This window comes from Otolemur garnettii, unplaced genomic scaffold, assembly GCF_000181295.1.
Source record: "Otolemur garnettii isolate 467f Iridium unplaced genomic scaffold, OtoGar3 scaffold00067, whole genome shotgun sequence".
In the NCBI taxonomy this organism is placed as follows: domain Eukaryota; kingdom Metazoa; phylum Chordata; class Mammalia; order Primates; family Galagidae; genus Otolemur; species Otolemur garnettii.
This window is the reverse complement of record NW_003852462.1, coordinates 8,365,492-8,391,603: the sequence shown is the minus strand read 5'-3', so window position 1 is coordinate 8,391,603 and position 26,112 is coordinate 8,365,492. Positions and strand designations below refer to the sequence as shown.

The 26,112-nt window shown below is 52.4% G+C and overlaps 3 protein-coding genes across 7 annotated transcripts in view; 1 reads left to right on the top strand and 2 right to left on the bottom strand.

The window, feature by feature from the left end:
- CLCN6 (chloride voltage-gated channel 6) overlaps nt 1-4,935 on the bottom strand; it is a 39,592-nt gene extending 34,657 nt beyond the window's left edge. For all 5 annotated transcript variants that reach the window (XM_023515233.1, XM_023515236.1, XM_023515235.1 and 2 more), the window contains exons 1-2: nt 4,772-4,935; nt 3,929-3,988 (exon numbers count right to left, since the gene is read on the bottom strand). In XM_023515233.1, coding sequence (XP_023371001.1) covers nt 3,929-3,988; nt 4,772-4,864 — 153 coding nt within the window. In that variant the 5' untranslated portion in view covers nt 4,865-4,935. The remainder of the gene's footprint in view (nt 1-3,928; nt 3,989-4,771) is intronic.
- A 2,885-nt stretch (nt 4,936-7,820) lies between these two features.
- On the top strand, nt 7,821-19,715 carry MTHFR (methylenetetrahydrofolate reductase). Its single transcript, XM_003793277.3, has 12 exons — nt 7,821-7,958; nt 8,240-8,485; nt 10,163-10,401; nt 11,170-11,280; nt 14,158-14,351; nt 15,312-15,562; nt 15,768-15,902; nt 16,105-16,285; nt 16,522-16,704; nt 17,363-17,464; nt 18,354-18,473; nt 18,818-19,715. Exons 1-12 carry the CDS (start codon nt 7,849-7,851, stop codon nt 19,034-19,036), a joined length of 2,091 nt encoding a protein of 696 aa, XP_003793325.2. The 5' UTR covers nt 7,821-7,848; the 3' UTR covers nt 19,037-19,715.
- A 198-nt stretch (nt 19,716-19,913) lies between these two features.
- The window catches only part of CUNH1orf167 (chromosome unknown C1orf167 homolog), a 20,546-nt gene continuing 14,347 nt past the window's right edge, over nt 19,914-26,112 (bottom strand). The window contains 9 exon segments of the mRNA XM_023515146.1: nt 19,914-20,487; nt 20,980-21,071; nt 21,384-21,578; nt 21,581-21,612; nt 21,651-21,999; nt 22,001-22,310; nt 23,645-23,909; nt 24,398-24,808; nt 25,590-25,734. Of these exon segments, the coding sequence (XP_023370914.1) occupies nt 20,317-20,487; nt 20,980-21,071; nt 21,384-21,578; nt 21,581-21,612; nt 21,651-21,999; nt 22,001-22,310; nt 23,645-23,909; nt 24,398-24,808; nt 25,590-25,734 (1,970 nt within the window). The 3' untranslated portion in view covers nt 19,914-20,316.

Sequence of the window (26,112 nt, the reverse complement as noted above, 5' to 3'; positions counted from 1 at the left end):
TATAGGCGCCGAGCCTACAGCTCAATTTATAATCACTGAGATGTAACCTGAATGCCCATTAACTCAGGAATGGATTAACAAACCGTGGTATACGCATACCATGAAATACTATTTAACCATAAAAAGATGGTGATGTCACATCTTTTCTAGTAACCTGGATGGAGTTCAAACACACTCTTCTCAGTAAAGTACCACAAGAATGGAAAAGCAGGCTCGGCACCTGTAGCTCAGTGGCTATGGCGCCAGCCACATATACTGGAGCTAGTGGGTTCAAATCCAGCCCAGGCTTGCCAAACAACAATGACAACTGCAACCAAAAAATAGCTGGGCGTTGTGGTGGGCACCTGTAGTCCCAGCTACTCTGGAGGCTGAGGCAGCATAATCGCTTAAGCCCAAGACCTTGAGGTTGTTGTGAGCTGTGATGCCATGGCATTCTACCCAAGGCGACATAGTGAGACTGTCTCAAAAAAAAAAAAAAAAAAAAGAATGGAAAAGCAAATATCCAATGTACTCAATACTAATATGAAGCCAGTAGATGATCTAATTCATACCCCCACTAGAGAAAAATTCATTTCAGTTCAAGTTGGGGGGAAGGGAAATGAGAGAGGGGGATGAGAGGGGAAAGGGGCTTTGGGGTGCTTCCACTGAATGGGCATAGCAGGGACTCTACCTACCTAACAAATCGAAATATTACGATTTTTATCTCACATTAACCTAAAATTAAAAAAAAAAAAAGAGGCTTGCTGCCTGTAGCACAGTGGTTATGGCACCAGCCAGGCTGGCAGGTTCGAAACTGGCCCCGGCCTGCTAAACAATGACAACTGCAACAATAAAAAAAATAGCTGGGCATTGTGACAGGCACCTATAGTCCCAGCTACTTGGAGGCTGAGGAAAGAGAATTGTTTAAGCCCAAGAGTTTGAGGTTGCTGTGAGCTGTGATACCATGGCACTCTACCAAGGGTGACATACTGTGACTCCATCGCAAAAAAAAAAAAGAAATAGGAGAAAATGCATCAGTGGATACAGATCTTGATGATTCATTTAAAGCAGTCCCATTGGCTTGGCACCTGTGGCTCAAGCGGCTAAGGCGGCAGCCATATACACCTGAGCTGGCGGTTTGAATCCAGCCCTGCCCCCCCCAAATAACAATGATGGCTGCAACCAAAAAATAGCCGGGCGTTGTGGCAGGTGCCTGGAGTCCCAGCTACTTGGGAGGCAGAGGCAGGAGAACTGCTTGAGCCCAGGAGTTGGAGGTTCCTGTGAGCTGTGATGCCACAGCACTCTACCCAGGGGGACAGCTTGAGGCTCTGTCTCAAAAAAAAAAAAGCAGTCCCATTATGGTAACATGTTAAACTACGGGGCAAAATCCAGACAGTAGAAAATTCCAGGGCCCTAACTATGTTGTGAAACATAAGGGGGGTGGGGGGAGAAGATGAAGGAGAAACCTACAGATTAAAAGAAATTTAAAAGATAGATTAAATAAATGCAATGTGAGGACCTCATTTGGAATCTGATTCAAACAAACTTAAAATACATATGACATTCATAAGAAAACTAAAAAATGTGAACTACTGGGTATCTGTTATCAAGAGATTGCTATTTTCTGGGTGGCACCTGTGGCTCAGCAGGTAGGGTGCTGGCTCCATATACCAAGGGTGGGTTCGAACCCCACCCCAGCCAAACTACAAAAAAAAAAAAAAAAATAGCCGGGCTTTGTGGTGGGCGCCTGCAGTCCTAGCTACTTGGCAGGGTGAGGCAAGAGAATCGCTTATTCCCAAGAGTTTGAGGTTGCCGTGAGTTGTGATGCCACAGCATTCTACCCAGGGCAACAGCTTGAGACTCTGTTCCAAAAAACAAAAGTAAATTGCTATTTTCTTTACTATATGACAATGGTATTGTTATGCTAAAAAAAAAAAGTCCTAATCCTCCAGGATACTGGATTACTTATAGGTGAACTGATATGATGTATAGAATTCCTTCAAAATAATAAGGGAAGGGAGAAACGAACAATAAAAGCATAGACAAAACAAGGTGGGGCTTGAGCTGAATGACTTGAACCCGTGTAACCAGGAAAAGGGGTTTTAGTAGAGGATTTTGTCTGTTTTTGCATATGTTTGTTTTTTGAGTCAGAGTCTCACTATGTCACCCTTGGAGGAGTGTTGTGGCATCATGGCTCACAGCAACCTCAAACTCTTGGGCTTAAGCCATTCTCTTGCCTCAAACTCCCATGTAGGTGGGACTATACGTGTCGGCTACAACAATAAAAGCTAAAAAAAAAAAAAAAAAAAACCCCGTGTGTGTGCTACAGTACAAATCCCCAAGATAACACTAAATTCCAAAGCAAAAGTGAGATGAAATATTAAACAGAAAATTAGGCTGGGTATGCTATTGTCAGGCATACTGGGTTTTCTATGTCTAGATGACATTTAATATACATATGATTAATTCTACTTCTTGGATTTAATCCTGAGGGAGCAATTAAAGATGGAAAAGAAAAGATGAATGCTCCATACTATGTGGTTCACTTTACGAAATAGTTAGAAAAAATCAAAGATGGAGTAAATAAATCGTGGCACAATAAAATACTCTTTCCCTATTTACAAAGTTCTTACTAGAAAAATAACTAGCAAACAAAAATTATTAAAGTGGGTACAGTGCCTCACACCTGTAATCTCAGCACTTTGGGAGACTAAGGCAGGAGGATCACTTGAGCCCAAGAGTGAGACGGGGTAAGACCCATCTCTAAAAAAATGTTTTTTAATTAGCTAGGTACAGCAATGCACACCTATAGTCCCAGCCCTCAGCAGACTAAGGCAGGAGGATCCTTTTTGTCTGGCAATTGAGGTTGGAGTGTGCTCTGATGATGCCACTGTATTCTCGACCATGCAACAGAGAGAGACTCTGCCTCAAGAAAAAAAAAAATTTACAAAGCAGAGGGGGAGCAGGACTGGTTAAAACAGTATAATTAGTAGAATCTCAATTCTGTTACTTAAAAAAAGCATACATATAAACATGCACAAAGATGTGTAAGGACATTCAGTAAGGTGTTATGTAGCTATCTTTTCATGAGTGGCGTTATAAATTTTTCTCTACCTTCCTTTTGTATATAAAGACTTTCTGTCACAACCATGGCTTATTTTTGTAATTTCAAAAGTCACAGAAAAGACATGAACTGATTATATGATAAAAAGCGACACGTTAAGTTTCACTCCCGTAGTGGTGGCTTTACTAGAAACACACATACTCTAAATAGAGTTCCTACTTGAAACCGGGGACTACGATCAAGAACACTGCAGAGAGAAACTGGGCAGGAAGACAATCATCGGAAAACTAAGCTCTATTAGGAGAGAAGCAAGGCCTCCATGACAAGTTAGAATCGCACACCTGTTACCAGCAAACACTGTCAGTGGGTTTTACTCTGGCTGGGTAAGTTGTAAAAGCAAACGGCTTAATAGCAAACACATATGCTGTCCAGGTTAAGATACCACAGATCTATAAACGCATAAAGACAGCCAGGGGTATCCAGTCTTTTTTTTTTCCCCTGTTGCACATTGGAAGAAGAAGAGTTGTCTTGGGCCACACACTACCTACACAAATACTATCAAAAGCTGATGAGCAAAAAGAAATGTCAGTGTATAATTCTTGCGATTATCTGACACACCACAGATAAGCAAAACAAGCCTCAAATAATGTGCATGCAGCCCATGGGCTGCAGGTTGGACAGCCCTGCATGAGACAGACTTTGTTTTGGGTTAAAATGAGAAAAGGGCTTGTTAAACAGCCCCTTTCCCAGAAGGAAGTTATCTCTTACCCTCTCACTCCCTGGGACAGTCAAAGAGCATCACTGGTTGGAATCACAGTGCTTCCACCTGAAGTGACCAGGCCACTCACTACTTTAGTTACCCTAGATAGGACCTAAGCATCTCACCTCATAGTCTTTCCTTGGAAGGATCTCATCCTCCTCCTCCTGTGTTTCTCCAAGGATGGTCTAGAAAAACAGATCCACAGAGGGAGCCCTTTTTAGTGGCTAAGAGTGGAAGGAGGCAGAAGTATTTACTAAAATCAGTTGCTCACGTCTAAATCTGGAGCTATTATCAAATGGGAACAAGATGGCAAAAAATCTTTTGGGGTGGGGGGCCATATGGGTGAGGATCAGTCATCCAGCTGAGCTCTTCTTTCTATTGATACATTCTCCAAATGACCACTCGTCTTCAGGACACTTCCAAAGATGTGCAACGTCAGCTCAAGAGGGGGAAAAATTCACATTCCATCTGACAGTATGCTGAATTTGAAATCAGAATGGACCTGTCAACGCTGGGAACACAACACAGATTTTCCCAGAGTGCTTTGCAGTGGAAATCTTGATTGTCAGTGACCCAGAAAGGGTGAGGAATAGAGTAAGCAAGGGCTGGAGAAACTAAGTCAGCTGCGTGATAAGCACAAAATCCTGTGAAGGAGCTCGTTCTGCAAAACGCTTGTTCCATTCAAAACTCTTTTCAGATGGAAATAAAAGAAAACACAAATGAGATTAATTGAAGCTATCCTGGATTCTACCCCAGATTCCAGGGGTGAGGAGGGCAGGTTATGAGAAAAGGCCGCAGTCTTGGGGCGTGTGAAGAAGGGCGGAGGCTTCCAGAGCCTACGCTGCGGTCTCCAGGCCGCACCCGCTGCCACCTGCAGGCCTAGCTCGGCCCGGCCCCACCCCCGGCAACGCCTCTCGAAGTCCCTTAGCAACCGCCCCCTCCCCATCCCAGCGCTGCGCGTTCCTTACCAGCTCCTCTGGGGTGCGGGTCTCATGCTCACCGCAGCAGCAGCAGCAAAACTTGCAGCAGCAGCACTGGGAAGAAGCCCTGCATCCCGCCATCTTCCTCCTTTACTGCCGCTCCAGACCCCTCTGCCAACCCCCTCCCACCCAGGATCCGCGCCCCACGTGACCGGCCCTGGGATGGTCACATGGTCCTCTGGAGCGGGGAGACCGAGACAAGGAGTGGCTGCAGACGGGTGGGGCGACGGCTTACGTCACATGACGGTAAAGGGACGGCTTCCAACGAGACCGCTGGGCGCCGCCATGTTGGGGGCGGGGCTTCCGCTCGCCCGCTCGGGCCGTATCCGCCCTCTGGGCCCGCCTACCGTAGCAACCTGACACCTGCTCCGTGCCCCGCCCTCGCGCGCCCCCACTGCGGCCCCACAGCTGTGACTGGCCGGCATGCGACCTGAGTCACCGGGTACCGAAGGGTGAGTGACTGTGAAGCCTGGGGTCGTCGGGGTTGGAGACTCCGAACACCCATCGGGGGCGGGCACTTGCTTGTGGGCGGGAAGCGTTGGAGGCCGACCCGCCCCTCTAATTGTGGGGGGAGCTCCCACTACCTCTGCGCACCCCTCGCGGGATTAGAGTAACTCTCCAGGGCTGACACTCACAGCGACCCCCATTTTCGGCTCCTTGCTTGCACGGGGGAACCCGGGAGATGAGAGGGCCCTGAGCCAGGGATGGTGATCCCGAGCCCCTCCCGCGCGCGCCCCAGTGACCTGGTGACTCTCTTCCCGGTCCTCCAGCCACCTGGGTGCCGAGGTTCCAGCCGTTTAAACCTGCCTCCAAGGCCAGCACCTGGAGAAGAGTGGTGGGGCCGCTGGCACTGCAGTCTCGGTGCCCACTGAGCCCCACTGCGCTGGAGTGTCGGCCAGAGCCCTTCGGGGAAGGTGGGCTTAGTATCATGGTGTTGACTCCGTCTGAGTTAAGTGTTCAGTAAGTGCAGAGGGTTATTTTGCGAATGGAGTGACAGCACCTGGCGCCTTGATCCTCAGTGAGTGTTGGTTGTCATTACAGAGCACAGGCAGGATGCGGGTCCTGGTTTCAGAGGGGAGACAAACATGTTAACGCACAGTTACAACCGTTACAACCCAGAGTGCTGTGAGAGCCCCACTTAAAATGGATAAATAATGGGTGTTGGTTTAGAGAAGGCATAATGATATGGCACCGGCCTGGCATGTTCTAGGAATGCCTTGTCTTTGAAGAGAGTTTGTAGGTGGTTCAGCTTCCTCCCCTGCTCTAGGTTTTGTTCCAGCCCGCAGTTAATGAGGCACTTGGTCCACTGCAGAAGAAAGGCCAGCTGCCTGCTCTTGCCATTATCCCCTTTTTTGCTCCCCAGCGCAGTCCTCACTGGGAATCTGGAGTTTTAGGTCAGAATCGAAGGCACATCCTAGGGGGAGAGAGTGTTGGCACAAGGGTTCTTAGTCTGGAATACATCCTTTGATCTTGGATGCACCCGTGCGTATTCTGTGTACTTGTGTGTGGTTCAGAGGAGAGGAGCAGTGATTTCAAGAGAGGACTAGGACTCAAGGAAGGTTAAGCCCACCGGTTTAGTGGTGAACATTCCTTGAAAGGAATGAAGCTGACCTGGTTGTCCCTCTATTGCACCAGGTCACACACACCCATTTTCACTATTGTGCATTTGCGCAAGGGTAGTGTTTTCTTTCGTTTTTAAGTATTTGTCTTATTTTCTCCACCAAACTGCCAAATGGCACTGTGCCCGTCTGTTGGCCTGCCTGTGGTTGTCATGGTGCCTCTGCAGAGACTGTGATAATTTTTTTTTGGTAAGAGATAAGATCTGTCTGTGTTGCCTCAGGCTGATCTTAAACTTCTGGATTCAAGTGATCCTCCCAACTTAGCCTCTGGTGTAGCTAGATCACCGTGACTATTGATTTTAGTGGTGTGTGTAAGGAGAGCATCCTACAGGGTTGGCACAGATGGGTCAGTCTTTGTTTTGAGTTGGACATAAATTTGTGCCCTGACTGAACTTGGGTCTGGCTACTTTTGGAACACAGCTAGTTACAAGTTCTAAGCCACAACATGGTCTTTATGGAGTAGAATGAACTGAGGAAAATTTGTGTAGTTAAACTCTCACCCCTTTTTTCCTGTACAAAAACTGTTCTAAGGCTGTTCGTGGTGGCTCACACTTGTAATCTTAACATTCTGGGAGGCCAAGGTGTGTATTGCCTGAGCTCAGGAGTTTGAGATCAGCCTGAGCAACAAGACCCCTTCTCTACTAAAAATAGAAAAAAACTGGCTTGGCACCTGTAGCACAATGATTACGGTGTTAGCCACATACACTGAGGCTAGCGGGTTCAAATCCAGCCTAGGCTACCTAAAACAACAATGACAACTGCAACAAAAAATAGGCAGGCATTGTGGCAAGTACCTGTAGTCCCAGCTGCTGGGAGGCTGAGGCAAGAGAATCGCTTAAGCCTGGGAGTTTGAGGTTGCTATGAGCTGTGATGCCACGGGACTCTACTGAGGGTGACATAGTGAGACTCTGTCTCAAAAAGAAAAAGAAAGAAAGAAAAACTGAGGCAAGAGGATTGCTTGAGCCCAAGAGTTTGAGGTTGCTGTGAGCTATAATAATGCCAGGGCACTCTACCCAGGGCAACAAAGTGAACTCTGTCTCAAAATATATATATATATACACACACACATATGTACATATATATGTGTGTGTGTGTGTGTGTGTGTGTGATATTTTAACAAAAACAAAAAATTGTTTCAAGCAAACGAGATGTTCCAGGCAGGGCCAGCCATAGTGAGCTATTCCTCTGGAGAGTGACCCAGTGACCCTGAATGTCTGTTGGCCTCATCTCCACCAAGCGCTGAGGTCTCAGCTGGCCTGAGTCTCCCCCTCCTTCCATCTGTGCCTCTGATTAGAGTCCCAGCCCTCCCTCCACTGCCTGGAAGCCTTGCCCCGCCCCCTTGCTGTGCTCAAGCCTCTTCCTTTGTCACAGCTCCGCCCAGTTGTATACACCCACTGGGGAAGGTTTCTCTGTTCCCTCCCAGTAACTCTGGGTCTGAGCTGAGAGATGGACCATCGAAAAGCCAAGGTCCTCCCAGCTATGCACCACTGCCCTTCCCTAGGAATGGGGGCCTCGGAGGCCAGCAGCGTGAGATTATCTGTGTCACCTTCCATCAGGTAGCTGTCACCGAGGATCCGTGGGCAGAAGGAGCATGTTTTAGTGCTGGGCGGGGGCTACCTTGCGTGCAAGGAGCCCGGCAGCAGTGGAGGGCAAGGCTTTGAGTGAGGCAGCGCAGATAGCTGTGCAGTGTGGAGCCACTGGGCGGGGGCGCTGTCACCTTCCCCTTACTGGTCTTCCTTCTTGGAAATGCAGCGTCTCGAACCTGCCACTCAGGTGCCTCAATGTGCCTGGGGATTGGCTGCCCGCTCCCTGATGTCCCCCGCCCCACCCCGTGCAGCAGGAACTCAGCCATGGTGAATGAGGCCAGAGGAACTGGCGGCTTCAACCTCCGCTCAGAGGGCAGCAGCAGTGGCAGTGAGAACTCCAAAGATAGTTCAAGATGTTCCACACCAGGCCTGGACCTGGAGCGGCATGAGAAACTCCGGGAGAAGATGAGGCGGAGGATGGAATCTGGTGACAAGTGGTTCTCCTTGGAATTCTTCCCTCCTCGAACTGCGCAGGGAGCTGTCAATCTCATCTCAAGGTAAACTGATGCTAGTTGAGGTGGGGAAGGAGTTGGGGGTGGCAAGGAAGTGAACTGTCAGCCCTGCAGCTGGGCTGCCCTTTAACCCGGCAATCAGAGGGGGCAGGAAAAGACAAGGCTGAGTAGGTCATTTGATCTGCAACTTCTTGGCTGAATGTAAGAGTGCCTCTGCAACCCCATGCCGGCTATTTTTAGACACTCTCCAATGGGTTAAAAATGTTGATTCTCTTAACTATGTTGTTTGGCTGGAACTTGGGGCTAGAGATCACAAGGACAGTTTAGGAAGCCACAAAGCAGTGAGAATGTTAGAGAATGTTTTCAGCAAGTTAGGAATTTGGATTATACCCCTCAAGATCTAGAAATGCCAACTGAATTACATTAGCACTGCAGGTTTTTTTTTTTCTTTTTGAAACAAAGTCTTACTATGTCGCCCTGAGTAGAGTACTATGGTGTCACAGCTCACAGCAACCTCAAACTCTTGGGCTTAAGTGATTCTCTTGCCTCCAGTCTCCTAAGTAGCTGGGACTACAGGCACCCACCACAAAGCCCGGCTATGTTTTGGTTGTAGTTGTCATTGTTGTTCGGCAGGCCTGGGTTGGGTTTGAATCTACCAGCTCCTGTGTATGTGGCTGGCGCCCTAAACTGCTAAGCTACAGATGCTGAGCCATGCAGTTTTTTTTTAAAGTTTATGCCTTTATTATTTCCTCTTCACATGTGTCTCTCCCAAGTTTTTTGGTTTTTATTCTTTTGCGACAGAGTCTCACTTTGTCACTCTCACTAGAGAGCCCATAGTGTTATAGCTCACAGCAACCTCAAACTCTTGGGCTCAAGCAATCCTTTTGCCCAGCCTCTCAAGTAGCTGGGACTACAGGCACACACCATAACATCCAACTATTTTTAGAGATAGAATAGGGTCTCGCTTTTGCTTAGGCTGGTCTTGAACTCCTGAGCTCAGGCAACCCACCTGCCTGGATTGCTAGGATTACAGGCATGAGCATGGACCAGGCACGATTTCGAAGTTTAAAGACACAAGGTCTGTGTTTACATAAACCCTTATAACGAAAGTACTCCCTGCCCGTCCAAGCTTTTGAGTCTTGTTCAGGAACTTGGCCTTGGGCTGCTGCCAAGGCTGGGAGGCCACAGGAGAGGCATTTGTATCTGCTGACCCTCCCTTTCCTGTTCCTGGAATGAGACTGTCAAGAGGGGAAATCACTGAGGAATTTCCCTAACCCTCAACCATGATGACATCTTAACGCTCCTGAAATAATAACTGCAAGTACTGTGAAAAGTCTGAAGCGCTGCTCTCATCCCGAGTGGTGGAGTCTCTGTTGTTTATTATCCCTATAATAATGGCAATCATAATAGCGCTTCATGCTTACTACGTCTTCAGTGTGTGCCAGGCACCGTTCAAGGAGCCAGCTATCATCATATTCTCATGGTGTTATTGTGAAGTAGGTACTGCAATCTGCCACATTTTATAAATGACACCAAGTTCAGAGAGGTTAACTAGTTCATCCAAGATCCCATAGCTGTAGGAAGCAAAGCCAGGATGTGCAGGCAGGTTGATCTGACTCTGACTTCCACATCATGCTTCCCTAACTCCTGGGCCCCCGGGAAGGTGGTGGTGGGCGGTGGTGTTTCCCCTGGAAACCGTCTTCAGAAAGAAATCCCCTGCAGATTTGACCGGATGGCGGCAGGGGGCCCCCTCTTCATAGATGTGACCTGGCACCCAGCAGGGGACCCTGGCTCAGACAAGGAGACCTCTTCCATGATGATTGCCAGCACTGCCGTGAACTACTGTGGCCTGGAAACCATCCTGCACATGACCTGCTGCTGTCAGAGCCAGGAGGAGATCACGGGCCATCTGCACAAAGCCAAGCAGCTGGGCCTGAAGAACATCCTGGCCCTGAGGGGAGGTGTGGAGCCAGCACTCCCCTAGGCTCTGGGTTCTGGCTTTCCCCAAGGCCTCTCCTATCCCTGGAATGGTCCTTTACTTTTCCTGGGGTCCCATGTGGGTAGTGAACTTACGGTGAGCACTCCCCAGAGGAAGCCGCCTCTGCCACCTCTTGACCCTGGTGCAGGAGTTCATTCAGGACTGAGTCAGTGCCTGATAACCTTCTACCCTGGCTGCAGGGCTACATTGATCACTGGCTGCACCCAGCACTTGGCCAATCAGAGTGCAGCTCTGGCTTTTGTCCAGGAGTGAGAATAGCTGGTTCCTGCTGTCACTGGGTCACTTAAGAGTGGGAAGAGGGAGCGCGATGGGTGGGATGTTGTGGCCTCATACTCCCTAGCAAAAGTCTAGTTCTCATCTGAGCTGAGTAGAAAATTCTCCTGGGAGGCAGGAGCTCCATAGCCCTGGGAGAGCAAGGAACAGTGATGAGCCAGGGTGCCCAGCATGCCCTGTTGTGTTTGGGGAAGAGGTCCCAAACCCTCCAGGCTCAGTGAGGAGCAGCAGCCATGTCCTGTTCCACTCCCGCACAGGGCCACACACAGTCTGCACGCAGTAAATACTTGGTGGAGGGCTGCCTCCTTCCCTCCCGCTATTTACGAATTGCTGGGCTAGGAAAAGAAGAGCCAAACTTAAATAATATGGAGCCGTCCAGGGACTCACAGTTCTCCATGTAGGTGTGGGGAGAGGAAACAAAAAGGCTTTCTGTGACTGGCCCCCACCAACCCCACAGACCCCACAGGTGACCAGTGGGAAGAGAAGGAAGGAGGCTTCAACTATGCAGTGGACCTGGTGAAACACATCCGCAATGAGTTTGGTGACTACTTTGACATCTGTGTGGCAGGTGAGTGGCTGGAGCATCCGGTATGTGCACAGGTGGATCACACAGTGCTCTTGTTCTCATTCTGTCGCCCACTGCCCTCCCAGGGCTGCCACTACACCTTCAGTTTTTATTCCTCAGCCTCCTTCCCAGCCCTGTTCTTTTCTTTAAAACAGAAGATGGACGTTCATTAAGAGGACTCCAGGGGGCAGGGAACCCAAAGTCAGGAAATGGCCTCAGACCTCACAAGGCACTGGAAGCATCAGAAGCCAATGCCCGGCCTCATTCTCTCTGGGGACACCATGTCCCCCATCCACACTTCCTGCTGCCCATCTGCTCCACATGTCCTCCAGTAGACCTGATGTCTGCGCTCTTCCATACACACGACCTGCTCTTGGGTGCCCATGGTGTCAGTTCCAGCCAGTAGCCCCAACTGGTCTCAGTGTCCATTCCAAATTCCCGAGAGAGAGAATTGGGTTGGCTGAACTCTGGTTCCATTGGTCACAGCCAGGAGGCCAGGTTCACCTGGCAGAAACGGATGAAGTGGACCTCCCTCCTGCTCTTGATGCTGAAGCTGGGATCAGACCTTTAGCTTCTCAGACAGGGCTTAGGTATGGTGAGGCAGTGAGGGCCAGGCACACAGGAATCTCTAGATTGACTTGGCACATCTTCTAGGAATCATTTTTTCTCAATTTTAGGGGGGGAATCCTGTCATTTTTAATTTTAAAACAACCATGGGGACTGCACACAGTGGCTCATGCCTGTATTCCTGACTCCTTGGGAGGCCAAGGCAGGAGGATCACTTGAAGCTAAGAGTCAGAGCCTGAGCAAGAGCGAGACCCCGTCTCTTAGCCAGGCATTGTGGTGGGCACCTATAGTCCCAGCTACTCAGGAGGGTGAAACAGGAGGATAACTTGAGCCCAGGGGTTTGAGGCTGCAGTGATCTAGAGTAACACCACTGCATTCTAGCCAGAGCAGCAGAGAAAGACCCTGTCTCAATAATAATAAAAGCATGCTACATTATGAAGTAGCATCTCAAGTGATCTTAAATTAAAAAAAAAAGGATTTAAAAACCACATGGCTTTAAGAAAATCACTTATTTCTGGGTGACTTGGTCTGTTCTCCAGCCCTCCATCTACATGTCCGCTCTTCTGTCAACAGGGTGTTGAAGTGCTGAGTCTGGGAAGCACTGATTAGGCGTCAGGAACAGAACAGGCACTTCCCACCGTACAAATTGTCATCACTTGTATTGGCCATAATACGGTTGGTTAATCGGGAGATTTGCCCACGTGTGTCAGAGGATGGGCGCTCAGTGATCACGATCCGAGCCAGTGAAGCTGTGAGCTCACAGTTGTGAATAGTTTTGTGCTTCTTGTAAAGTGAATAATAGAAGATCATTGGATTGGAAAGTACCATGCTGGTCGTGATAAGGAACATCATAATAAACTGAGGAAAATCCGGGGGTGATCCATGCTAGCTAGATTTGTTTGGTGGTACTTAGATTTATATGTACACGGTTTTAGCTATTAAAAACCTTCTTTGTGTTGTGGCAGGCACCTGTTGTCCCAGCTACTTGGGAGGCTGAGGTAAGAGGATAGCTTGAGCCTAAGAGTTTGAAGTTGCTATGAGCTATGACTCTACTGGAGGGCAACAAAGTGACACTCTGTATCCAAAAAAAAAAAAGTTTCTTTGTTTCTAAAGTTCCTAATGGAAAAATACCTTTATTATGGAAAGTGTAAAATTCTGGTGCTTAATCCTTCTCCTGCTTCGAAACAACAGTTTTTATATCCATTTGTAATGACTCAGGGTTTCTTAAGAATGGAACTGCCGGTGGCGCCTGTGGCTCAAGGAGTAGGGCACTGGCTCCATATACCAGGGTGGCGGGTTCAAGCCCGGCCCCGGCCCAAAAAACTGCAAATAAATAAATTAAAATAAATAAACAATTAAAAAAAAAAAAAAGGAATGGAGCTGCCTTATCACAGCAAAGCAGCCTCGCTTCCCGATGGCCCAGGACTCCTGTCTGCCCCCGCCTGGCCCAGAGTCCTGCCCTGGGCTTGGGCTGTGGAAGCCAGCGCTCTCCCTATAGTTTTGTTAAGGTCTGTGGTCTTCCTGCTTTCCTGACCTCGAAAGGCTGCCAGTAAATTTGTTGTTTAGGGGAGTCACATGGTTCATGGAGCCGGCTCCCACCTCCCAGAAGTTCTGGAATCCCATCTTCGGCCTCCCCACACTTGGCCATCACCCTGGTGTTTTCAGACTCCACAAGCTTGTGACCTTGTGGGGCTGCCCACTCCACTGCTAGGATGGATGGATGCTGGCTGTGCTGTCAAAGGCAATGCAGGACAGACCAATGAGAAACTGCACCAGCATGAACGCTCTGTGACAGACTCCTGGACACAGGAAGGGAGTTGCTGTGGCCTCTCTGTTCATCTCTTCAAGCAGAACATCACTTTCTTCCGTTCCTCCTTGTGTTACTGGGTTGCTGACTTTTCACTGCCTTGGACCCCTGAGTAATTTTAATGTTACAAGAAAAACAGTGTCTTCATCTGGCAGCCAGAGTCAAGCCCAGCACCCTAAGTGTTGCCTGACGGGTGTGAAATGTAGCCTTTTCTTGTTCCCACGGCCACCAAGCGCAGGCCTGATGTGCCTGGCTGGCCGAGGCAGAGCAGCGTGGAGAGTTTGGAACAATCCACTCCCACCCTTGGGAGGGCAACTGCCCTCCTACAAGGGTCATCTCTAGGGTCGGGGCACGTCATGCATGAGCCCAGCCATCTACTGTGTCAGCTCTGTCTGTGCTGTGCTGCTGGCAGGTGTGAGTTCAGAACCTGGAGGCAGAGGACTCTCTGTCCCCAGGCTCTCGGGTCTTAAGCACTCCCCTTTCCCGACTGTCATCCTTGTTGGCAGGTTACCCCAAAGGCCATCCTGAAGCAGAGAGCTTTGAGGCTGACCTGAAGCACTTGAAGGCAAAGGTATCTGCAGGGGCCGATTTCATCATCACCCAGCTTTTCTTTGAGACGGACACGTTCCTCCACTTTGTGAAGGCTTGCACCGACATGGGCATCACCTGCCCCATCCTCCCAGGGATTTTTCCCATTCAGGTGAGGGGCGTAGGAGGCTCATGTACCCCTCAGGCTGGGCTATGGGGGTGAAGTGCTGAGCTCATGCTAAACTGTTCTTTGCTGCTTATCGGGTGTCCAGCCAGGCAGGTGCCCCTCTCTTGTACAGCATTGCCACCCCACGTGGTTACCTCTAATTTTCCCCAGAAAACAGCGATCATTGCAGGGCTTCTTGTACTTTGGCCTATTGACAAGTGTCACTAAAAGGGGTTATAGGTGTCATTATAAATTCGGGTGAAATCAATGTTTCCTAACCATGGCTGTCATCAGAACCACTTGAGAAGCTTTTTCAAAGAATAGATTTCTGGGCTCAGCACCTGTAGCTCAAATGGCAAAGGCCCAGCCACATACACCAGAGCTGGTGGGTTCAAATCCAGCCCGGCCCTCCCAAACAATAACTATAACCAAAAAAATAGCCGGGCGCTGTGGCAGGTACCTGTGGTCCCAGCTACTTGGGAGGCTGAGGCAAGAGAATTGCTTAAGCCCAGGAATTAGAGGTTGCTGCGAGCTGTGCCACCACAGCAGTCTACCAGGGCGATAGCTTGAGGTTCTCTCTCAAAAAGAAAAAAACAATAGATTTCTGGGTCCTACCCCTTGAAGTTCTCATTCAGTAAATCTGAGATGGGGTTTTGTATTTACTTCTTCTGAGTTTGGCTGGTGATCATCATTGTGATGATCAGTGAGGATTGGGAACAGGTGGGTTAGATGACAACCATGTCACCAGTAGACACTTTCTCACCCTGATGGCAGGAGAGCTCATGGGCAGGTGCTTTGCTCTGCAAGGGTGGGGATAGCCGGACAGCCCGAGCACACCCCTGCAGTATGACTGACCTCCCTGGGTCCTCCTATATGGCACTGCAGCTGGCCAGGAGGTCTGATGGAGGATGGACAGGGTGGAAGACGGCGGGCAGATGACCCCACAGCCCCCCGTGTCTCGGACAGGGCTATCACTCCCTTCGGCAGCTTGTGAAGCTGTCCAAGCTGGAGGTGCCACAGAAGATCAAGGACGTGATTGAGCCAATCAAAGACAACGATGCCGCCATCCGTAACTATGGCATCGAGCTGGCTGTGAGCCTGTGCCAAGAGCTTCTGGCCAGCGGCTTGGTGCCAGGCCTCCACTTCTACACCCTCAACCGAGAGATGGCTACCACAGAGGTGCTGAAGCGCCTCGGCATGTGGACTGAGGACCCCAGGTGAGGGTGGTGGCCCAGGGGACCCCAGAAGAAAGTCCACGCACAGTCCCAGATGCAGTGCTCGCCTCTCACCCCCTGGTGGCACAAAGGGCACACCAAGGGCTCTAGTCTTGGAGGGAGTCAGATGGGAGAACCCAGGCTCAGCGTGGCTCCCCTCCTTCTGGCTCCCTCTGGCCAATCCCTTGTCTGTCTCCATCCTCCCCAGGCGTCCCTTGCCCTGGGCTGTCAGTGCCCACCCCAAGCGCCGGGAAGAAGACGTACGTCCCATCTTCTGGGCCTCCAGGCCAAAGAGTTACATCTACCGCACCCAGGAGTGGGACGAGTTCCCCAATGGTCGCTGGTGAGGGTCCACACACACATTCCTTAGTTCTTGGGAAGAAAGGGTAGGAGTTTGCTGCTTGTGGTCAAGCCCAGGGGTGGGGGGTGGGGTGGTCAGAGGCAGGATTTACAAGACTGGCTGCCTAGGTATGTGGTGACAAAGGCTCTCTGCCAGTATCCCACGGTCAAGAGTATACCCTGACCTCTGGTCCTTCCTCTGCCAGGGGCAATTCTTCCTCTCCAGCCTTTGGGGAGCTGAAGGACTATTACCTCTTCTACCTGAAAAGCAAGTCCCCCAAGGAAGAATTGCTAAAGATGTGGGGGGAGGAGCTGACCAGTGAAGAAAGTGTCTTTGATGTCTTTGTCCACTACCTCTCGGGAGAGCCAAACCAGAATGGCCATAAAGTGAGTGGTGATGGGCTGGGGTCCCTGGTCCCGCCCAGTCTCCAGCCGTGGGCCGGGCTATGGGACCATAACTCCCCCACCCCAAGTCTCCTGCTCAGCCCAGGGAGGGGCTGCATGGGGAACCCCCCACCTGGAATAGGCTCATGGAGGCAGAGTCTCTGAGGGGGACTATGGGAAGGGGGACCCATGGTGCTGGATCTGATCACGACCCCAGCCTAACTCCCCCTCTCCCACAGGTGACATGCTTGCCCTGGAACGATGAACCGTTGGCGGCCGAGACCAGCCTGATGAAGGAGGAGCTGCTCCGAGTGAACCGGCAGGGCATCCTCACCATCAACTCCCAGCCCAACATCAACGGGAGGCCGTCCTCCGACCCCGTTGTGGGCTGGGGTCCCAGTGGGGGCTACGTCTTTCAGAAGGTGTGGTGGGCATGCATAGTGCTACCGTGCCTTGGCTCGCACCCAGGGGTTTCCCAGAGATTGGGTCAGAGCAGCCTTTCTTTCCTGACCTTCTAATTTTGAATTAATTAAGGGACCAGAGTAGACAGGAGTTCACGCTTTGAATCAGATGGACCTAGGTAGGCAGGTTTTCTCTTTAGCAAAATGAGCCATAACTCACTGGGACAGGTACCAGGCCTGCTGTCTTCTGTCACAGTAGCCACCTGGAGCCTGCTTTCCTCATCCAGAGATAACAGTGCCAGCCTGCAGTGTTGTGAGCATTCCAGCAAATGATTTAAGTAATCCCAGCTTAATCCCCAGTAGCCCCTGGTGCTAGTGATGTCAGTGTCATTGTCGTCATCCAGTCTCTGGAGAGGGCAGAATGTGCTGGGCTCTCTCCCATGCCTCAGCTTGTCAGACCCAGGCCAGGTGCCTTTTTTCTCTGAGGAACCTTCTCTGAGTGGTGGGGGGTTGGGTGGCAGCAGTCCCTCACTGCTGTCCAGAAGTGTCACACACCTGCTGCCCTCAGCCCTTGTGTTATTGTGCTTGATCCGTGTGTCCGCCAGTAGTCCCTGTCTCATGTCTCTAAAAGGGCATGTGACAAGGAAGGGGCTGACATGCCAGGCACTGTCTCCCACAGGCCTACTTAGAGTTCTTCACTTCCCGGGAGACGGCAGAAGCGCTTCTGCAAGTGCTGAAGAAGTATGAGCTGCGGGTTAATTACCACATTGTGGATGTGAAGGTAGGACAGCCCCTAGGTGGGCCAGCTCCCAGCTGGGCCAGCCCCAGGCAGGCCAGCTCTCAGCTAGGCTGCTCTAGGCAGGCCAGCCTCCGGCCTGCAGTGCATTCAGCTTGGCCCCCTGTCTAGCCCCGAAGGCCAGGAACTGTGCAAGACTCAGACACAGACAAAACCAGGCTCTGCTCTCAGAGCACCCAGCCTAGCAAGGGAGACAGGTGAATGATCACCAGCCAGTGTAAATAGGATGTTCATGTTCAGTATGACAAGCTGTAGGGTCCAGAACAGGGACAGCTAGCCTGGAAGACCAGGGGAAGCTTCTTGGAGGGGTCACATGTGGTCTGAATCTTAAGAACAGAGAGCAACTGGCCAATGGGGAGAAGGGCACTCCTGGGAAGGGGCAGGGGATGTGCAAGGCATCGACACACAATCTACAAAGAAACTGGGGAGGCCAGGATGGTTAAGGAGGGGCCAGCAGGTCTGCAGTGGTCTGGATCGTCCTGCTTAGAATTTACGTTTTCCCTAAGGGCAAGGGGAGCCTTTCTCCAGTCGTGGGGTGTCTCTGTTCTATATATTTTAGGCAGATCACAGTGCAGATGCTAGGGCCAGGGGAGGCCAGTGAAGATGCCCTGGTGCTAACCCAGGCCTGGCCATGGGCGAGACAGGAGGGAATGGATCAGAGGGTTGAACCAACTGGATGTGGGGCAGATGGGAGCACAGTGGGGAGCACCCAGGAGGACCTCTGGGTCCCAGCTTGTGGGCTGAGAAGGTAGGGCAGTGGGGTCACAGGTGGAAAGTCCTGAGTGTAGAAGGTCCCAGGGAGCTGAGGCTCTCTAGGCATGAGGGGACTGTGCTTGGCCCCACTCTGCTCTTACCCTTGCCCCATGCCCCCCAGGGTGAAAACATCACCAATGCCCCAGAGCTGCAGCCCAATGCCGTCACGTGGGGCATCTTCCCTGGGCGAGAGATCATCCAGCCCACAGTAGTGGATCCTGTCAGCTTCATGTTCTGGAAGGTAAAGAAGCCAAGTGCTGGCCTGCTCCAGCCACCTAGAAAACCCAGCCCAGACAGAAAGTGTGGCTGGGTTCCAAGTGTGTGGCTAAAGGCCACAATCCCAGGGCCAGGGACTCAGCCCTCCAGTCAAGGGCTGCTCTGACTCACCAGGGTCAGTGCTGACGAGCAGTGTTTGTTTCCCAGCTGGGTAGGAAGTGGCCCTGGCAGTTGGCCTTGTACTATTCCTGGACACGTTCTGCTGGGTAGCACAGGGCCCCGGGAATGGTGAGCACATGGAGCCTGACCCGAGGGCAGCCCTGTTGACCTTGCCTCCGTGTGCATGTGTATGTGCATGTGTGTGTGCAGGACGAGGCCTTCGCCTTGTGGATTGAGCAGTGGGGCAAGCTATACGACGAGGAGTCCCCATCCCGCACGATCATCCAGCACATCCACGACAACTACTTCCTGATCAACCTGGTGGACAATGAGTTCCCGCTGGACAGCTGTCTGTGGCAGGTGGTAGAAGACGCACTTGAGCTTCTCAGCAGGCCCAGTCAGAGTGAGAGGGCGGTGGAGGCTTCGTGACCCTGAGGCCTGATGTCCCGAGGTGGGGGACGCTTGTGTCCCACCTTCTTCCTCCCAGTCCTGGGTCTCCCCAGAACCCTACTCTCCTCCATCTCTGCCTTGCCCTGACCTCCACTGCCTGATGTGATGATGGCAGCTACACTACTGTGAGGTCCCCAGGCTCTGGCTGGACCTCAGTTGGCCCCACACGGGAGCCAGGTGCTCCCTGCCCCAGCTGGAGTGTGTGCTGTTTGGGTTGTTCACCTCCCCCCTGCAGAGGACCATAGTGGGGAGCATGGCTCCCTCCCTGAGGAGAGGGGAGACCGGCTGTTGCCAACCGAGCCCTCGAACCAAGGCAACCTCTAGGAGCCAGCCTGGACTGTCCAATGAACTTGCACTTGGGGTCCATGGAATACTGGAAAAGCACACGGGGGTATGGGGGCAGTGGGCATTGGTGTCCTTATAGAAGATATACGGCAAAGTGAAGGTGCTGCACCCCCTCACCCCAGATGTTGGCAGCCAGGCCCAACCTACTTGTGACTGACAGGGTAAACCACTGTTCTGTCTACCCACATGGCCGTCCATAGCACCAGGCCCCTGGATGGGCCTCGGGCTGACACCTAATCATGCAGGTGTTTCTTACATTCTCCCAGAGAGCTCAGCTGGGTTCTTCCCCTTTCTACAATGCTGCTTTTTGGAATAGTTGTCTCTGTGTTCTGTGGCTTGAGAGAAAAGGTGCCCTTCTGAGGGTTGAAGTGGCCTGACTCCCTGAGCGTGGTGGCAGCCTGAACCTGCCCTTCTTGCCCCTGGCCAGGATGGCTTTGTCTGCTCATTAACTGTCAAAGGCAAAGGTGAAGCTCACCTAAGCAGAGGCCCTGGCGCTGCCTGGGGCTGTGCAGCAGCCACACTTCTGGCTTATTTTTGATATAGGCCATCCCTATGCCAAGTGCCCTTTCCCTTCTACGCTTCCTGTCCCAGAGGCTGTCTTCTGGCACTGCTCCCAAGAGCAGTGACTGGCAGATCCAGACGGGCTATCCCTTGGCTTGGATCACTAGCTCATGGGTGGGGGTGGGGGTCCTGGAGCAGCCTGATGACAGAGTTTGGCACAATTGTGGGACGTCTTCACTCTTGCCTGGCCCTTCTGGCCAGGGCAGAAAGGCAGCCTTTTGGAGAGACTGACCAAGAGAAGCAACTAGGACTGAGGAGGGCATTATTATTCTTCAGAGCTTCTTGAGCTGTCCAACTGTCACTAGTCCCCAGGAGTGTGGGGCACAGTTCCCTTCCTGGAGGGTGGGAACAAGTCACAGTTGCAGCTGGGCCACCAAGTCCCCTGCCCCTGGGGACTCAGGAACTTCCCTCCTGCTCGAAGCTGGGGTTCCTGGCTTGTTTAGGGGTCTTGGGCTGCTGGTGGCTCCTCTCCTGGGGCTCCTAGCTGCCAGGCGCTGATACCACTTCTCAAAGGCCTGGAACCAGAGAGGGAGGGAGAGCTGTTTGTCTCAGCTCCCTTCAGGGTCTGTGCTATGCCTGCTAGAGCAACCCCTGTGCCTAGCTCCTTCTGTCCCCATAGTCCCTCTGCCCCAAGTGGCCAGCCCTGCCCCAGGCAGAATGCACAGGCTCAGAACAGATTTGACAATGATCCGGGAAGCTGTGCTCAGAGTGGAACAAATGAGAGTGGGGTGCTCAGGGACCCTATGTGGGCCAGTGTGAGCAGCAGCGGCACCCTAGGCCAAGCCTTGTTCCCAAACTGAGTGCCCAGGTGGGACTGGGCTGAACTTGTGACCTGAGTCATTCAAGGGCTCGCATTGAGGCAGTGTGTTCTGTAAGTGATCCATCCTCCATCCCTGAAAACAAAGGGGTCCTAGGAGTGGTGACCCCAGCTCAGCAATGTCCAGATGTGTCACTGGATTTGAAAGGACTGGCTGGGGGGCCAGGAGGATGCCAGTACCTGGGAAATGACCCAGCTGTCTTCTTGCTGCCGTAACCGCTCAGCCACCCGAAGTCTTAGGATCCGCTGTCGCCACCTCCGCCAGGCCCATCTTAGGTGCCATTCCCTGAGCTATGGGGACAGTTGGCAGAGAAGGCCTCCCCCACCTACACTCTCCAGCAGCCCCCAGCCCCGCTGCCTCTTCTGCACCCCTGTAGCACCAGGGTGAAGGGCTGTGACAAGGGGCTGTCATTACACCTCCCTCTGTGTCCAGCAGATTCCTGGGCCCGCCCCTCAAGGCTTCAGACTCAGTAGATCCAGAGACCATACTTTGAGAGACACTTTCTAGGGGTGAGGGTTGAGGATAGATTGAAACAGGAGAAAATATGTCCAGAGCTTCTGAGCTCCCTAGGGATGGAGTGGGGTGGGGCTGTGTCCACTCACCAGGGACTGTGCCAGCTGCTCAGCGCCTTGAGCATCCGCCCAGCGCTGCCATGTTGCTGCCAGGCACCTAGCCTGCTGGGAAGCCCGCAGCCGGTGAAGCAGAGCCTCAAGACGCCAGCGCTGCAGGTACTTGCTCCTGACGACCAAGAGCATCGAGAGCCAACATGGCCAGAAGAAGGACACAGCCACTAGCCAGGCCTGTCCCCCTAGGACCCTGTAACTGCCAGCGCTGGCAGCTCCACCCACCCTGCGCACAGTGGCTCTCACCCCAGCCTCCTCTGATGTGCCCAACCTTGGCCTTTGAGGGCCCTGGGCTCAGGGCTACATTGCCCTCCTGGGCCTGTTGGGGGTAGGCCTGGGGCCCAGCCACAGAGCTGGAAGGCAGGGCCCTGGGGATGTTCTCTGTTGCCTGGAAAGGAGAGTTGAGTAGAAGTGGTTAACACACTGGTCCAGGAAGGCAAGTGGCCAGAAGTGGTTAACGCACTTGTCCCTTGGCAAGTGGCCAGAGGCCCAGAGCAATGAAGAAGGTCAAGGGAGGTACAGAGTTGAGCTCCCTCCTTCCTACGTCTGAGCCTCCCACAGTTCTGGGCTACTGCCCAGAGAGAACTGACAGGGCGGGACCAGAAAATGAAGAGTTCTCAAAACAGCTGAGATATTTAAGAGGAAATGGTGGAGAAACAGTGAATACATCGGACCAATTAGCCCAGGGGCCCACCATGCATCAGCCTGTACTTCACTTGTCCCCCGAGGCACATTCTCCTTACTTGGAGCCCAGGGTGTCTCCTTCTGTGTCTTCTGTCCACCCAGGCTGTGCTGCAGTGTTGGCTCGGGCAGCACTGGCCCTGTGGCCTGTGTCCAGCAGCTGAAGGTCTGAGGGAACAGCCAGAGAGGAAAATCTGAACCCAACAGGCTCAGACCTCCTGGGGCCTGGGGGGAGGGAGATGTCCTTGCCTTTGCTGCCCTCCCCCCGTTAGCAGGGCTTCCTACTATGTGTACAAATGGGATAGTTCATGCTGCCTCAGTGCTCTCTAGGGTTCCTGGAGGAGACCAAAGGGGTGCCCAAGAATAGAGTGGCTGGCAGGACACCACTGCCTCTTTCTCTGCCCACTGTTCCATATAGCTGAAGACATTTAAGCAGACGGCCCATAATAGCTACCTCTTCGTGAGAGCTTGCCTGTGCCAGGTACAGCTTGAGGAGTTTGATATTACTCTCCCTACCTGAACTTCACAAAGTTCAATTAGACCCAGGCCCCTAGCAAGTACTCTGTACAGAGAAGGGGCTCTCCCAGGAGACTCGGTGCCACCATGAGATGGCCTAATAACTGCGTATGTGCATGCCTGTGGCAGAAAGGAGGGGGCCTGAAATGAAGCATCCTGGGTACTATGCCTAATAGTTTTCTATAAGCCTCAGTTTCTCCATCTGTATATGGGATCCTTGTCTCTGCTGGCAGGAATGGAATCAAAGTATAAAAGTGTTCTTAAAGAATGTTGCCCTGAGGCTGGGTACAGTGGCTCAGGCCCGTAATCCTAGCACTCTGGGAGGCCAAGGCGGGTAGATTGCCTGAGCTCACCAGTTCTAAGACCAGCCTAACCCACAGCAAGACCCTATTTCTAAAAATAGGTGGGCGTTGGCCTCGGCACCTGTAGCACAGTGGTTATAGTGCCAGCCACACGCACCAAGGCTGGCAGGTTCACATGCACCAAGGCTGGCAGGTTCAAGCCTAGCCTGGGCCAGCTAAACAACAACAACTACAACCAAAAACTAACCAGGCGTTGTGGTGGGTACCTATAAGCTACTTGGGAGGCTGAGGCAAGAGAATCACTTAAGCCCAGGAGTTTGAGGTTGCTGTGAGCTGTGACACCACAGTGCTCTACTGAGGATGACATAGTGAGACTCTCTCAAAAAAAAAAGGAAAACTGACAAAAAATGACCACTGTCCTCCTTGTGTACCTCTCTTGATTCCAGATGGCACCATGATATATAATGAATTTAAGTGTCTGTCTCCCTAAGACTGTGACCCCAGCACATTGGTGCTTGCAGCAGACCTGCATTGCCCTGACCCTCGGCAGATCCTCAGTAAATGCTGATGGATCCAGAGTTGCCTGTTGTCCAGAGCCGGGTGGCTGACTGAGAACCAAGGAGGGGTGGTGTCTACAAGGCTGTCAGGCTCCTGGAGAAGCATCCAACCATATTGCCACCATGGGCTGAAACAAGCTAATTCTAAAGCTAGTGGTCTGGGGGTCATTGGTGGATCTCCTACCTTTACCTCCTTCCAAGGGGCTGAGGTGTCCAGCATCAGCAGGAGGTGCCCCCAGCTGGTCATCCTGGGCCAGTGCATAAAGTCGGCCTGGGTCCTGGAGTAGGCGGTGCTGGCTTCCTGGGCTTCAGCCTGTGGTCTCGAATGTACTCTGAGCAGCACCCAGTGGGTCCGCAGGAGGCTCCTGAGCCCAGTCTGCTGGAGCTGGGTGACAGCAGCTCTCTGGACATGGTCCTGGGCTACCAACTGGGCCCAGGCCTCTAGAACCCTGGGGGAGCAGGAAGAGCGCACACTCAGGGCCATCAGGCTAGGACACTGGCAAGCCCTCCGGGCAGCCAGCCCCAGAGCTCCAGAGAAGGGGCCCTCCAGGCAAAGCCCTGTTTCCATGCACATTGACCCCCACCCATCCCTTTCTGGAGAATAGGGTTAAAATAGGCTTGGGGAGCAGAATTCACACGACAGAGGCGAACATCCTGTTTAGGGGTAGAAAGAGGACAATCCTGCCAGTTCCACTTTACCTCCCCTGCCCTCACGAGAATGCCAGTTTGTGGTTCGCTTGTTGACTTCCTTAAGGAGGAGCCACACAACTACAAAGTGGCAGAGCTGGGATGTGTCCCCAGCAGGGCCTCACCCACAACCACCCTCCTGAGCCTCTGCTCCACCCCTAGCAAAATACGCTCCAGCCCTGCCAGAGAGACAAGCTCCCGGCCAGCTCAGGGAGCACAGCGTGGGGCTGCCCTGGGCCACGGCACTCACCAGGCACTCAGCCTCCAGGCAGCGTGGGCTCTGCTGACCTGGCCACAGCTGGGCTGGCACATCCCCAGTGTCCAGTGCAGGGTCACCAGAGCCCCAGTTCTGCACCCTGCTTGTTGCTGGGCCTCACGGCGCTGGCCCAGGGCCACTTGCCATGCTCGGAAGGCTTGCCGGGCCCAGGCCCTCCTCCTCAGCTGCCTGTCTGCCCGGCCCCGCTGCACGTGGCTTCTCCAGTGGCCAAGGGAGGCCTGGGCCATCAGCTGCTCCTGTACCTGGGCTGTGGCTGCTGGGGCCTCCTGCCATGTGGGAAGTGTGACCAGCAGTACCCTTCTCCTCAGGCCATGCTGGACGTTTCGATGCTGGGCTGGGGGCACTCTTTGGGCTTTCACAACCTCATACCAGGCCTGGAAGTAGCTATAAAATGGCCTGCTGGTTCTCAGCAAAAGTCACATTATATTCAGATTTACACCCCTATTCCCCTGCCTCCCACAGAGTACTGACTTTCCTCCCCATCTTTGAACCTCAGGCTCAGGAGGCAGGTGCTGCTGGGAAGGATGGGAACCAGGAGTTGTGCCGTTCAAGTCCCACAACAGCCACGTCCTGTGTCCCCTCACAAGCCCTGGTGTCTGTGAGGGAAAGAAGGAAGGTGACTCCCACCCCCTGATGGGGCTAGGAAACGTCACTGCCTCTCAGAGCAACAGCACAGACATTAGTTGCTCTGTGGTCCCCCTCACGGGGACACTGCAAACACTTGCAAATTTGTATGGAGCTTTGGGTGAAAGCCTCATCTGTCCCCTCAGCTTAATTTAAAAATATGAATCAATGAGCTGTCTGCATGTTCCACCAGAATGTCACCATCTAAATGAAGATTTCACTGTCCTCTCTTGGCCACAGAGAACAGTAGGATTCTCCTGTGCTGTGACCTTCACACGTCACGCGCTATGGCTGGAACCCTGAGGAGTCGATTTCCCCTGAGACCAAAGGACTGATCTAGCTAGAAGCTGGACTCCTGGGCTTGTTAGGGCCAAAGGTTAGGGTTGGGGTTTGCCTCCACCCACCAAAAAGATAATAAGGTGTTGGTTGCCATGGCCCTCCGTCTCCAGGCTGGGGTTTCCTTCACGTCCCCTTCCTTTCCTGGGCCCCTGGCCTCCAGGGCTGCCCTTTCAGCTTCCTGTCCCCTGGGCTCTCTGCCCACCTGTGTAGTAGCAGCTGCTCTGGCTGGGCCAACGTGTGTCTCCGATGAACTGCTGCCTGGTGCCAGCCCCAGAACATGGCCCTCCGCAGGCCCTGGAGACGAACTTGCACACACCTCTGGTACTTTTCACACAGAAGCTGCTGCCCTGGGGCCAGAGGATGCTAAAGTGTCACTGGATGCTCATTCTGGCCTCTCCCCTGGGCCCTGGGTACCAGGGGCCTCTGCCCACTGGCTCTTTACCCTCACTTAAGTGGGAACAGAGGAGGATGCCTCTGGGTTAAAATGCGTCTGTTACAAGTGTCCTCCTAGGGACCAGGCCAACCCAGCTCACAGAGTTGTGGGTTTTTTGTTTTTTAAAAACTTCTTGACAATGTTTAGGAATCAGGAGACTTCAGATGAAAATCTAGATTTTCAGTTTGTCTTTAAAAACTAGGCGGTCTGGCTCGGCGCCTGTGGCTCAAGCGGCTAAGGTGCCAGCCACATACACCTAAGGTGGCGGGTTCAAATCCCCAGCCCGGGCCCG

Excerpts from the sequence above, each read along its gene's own strand:
- MTHFR (XM_003793277.3), top strand. The coding sequence starts at position 7,849 with ATGGACCATCGAAAAGCCAAGGTCCTCCCAGCTATGCACCACTGCCCT. Across the intron at positions 14,352-15,311 it reads CAGGGATTTTTCCCATTCAG|GGCTATCACTCCCTTCGGCA; the intron begins GTGAGGGGCGTA and ends TGTCTCGGACAG. Across the intron at positions 16,705-17,362 it reads GGGGCTACGTCTTTCAGAAG|GCCTACTTAGAGTTCTTCAC; the intron begins GTGTGGTGGGCA and ends TGTCTCCCACAG.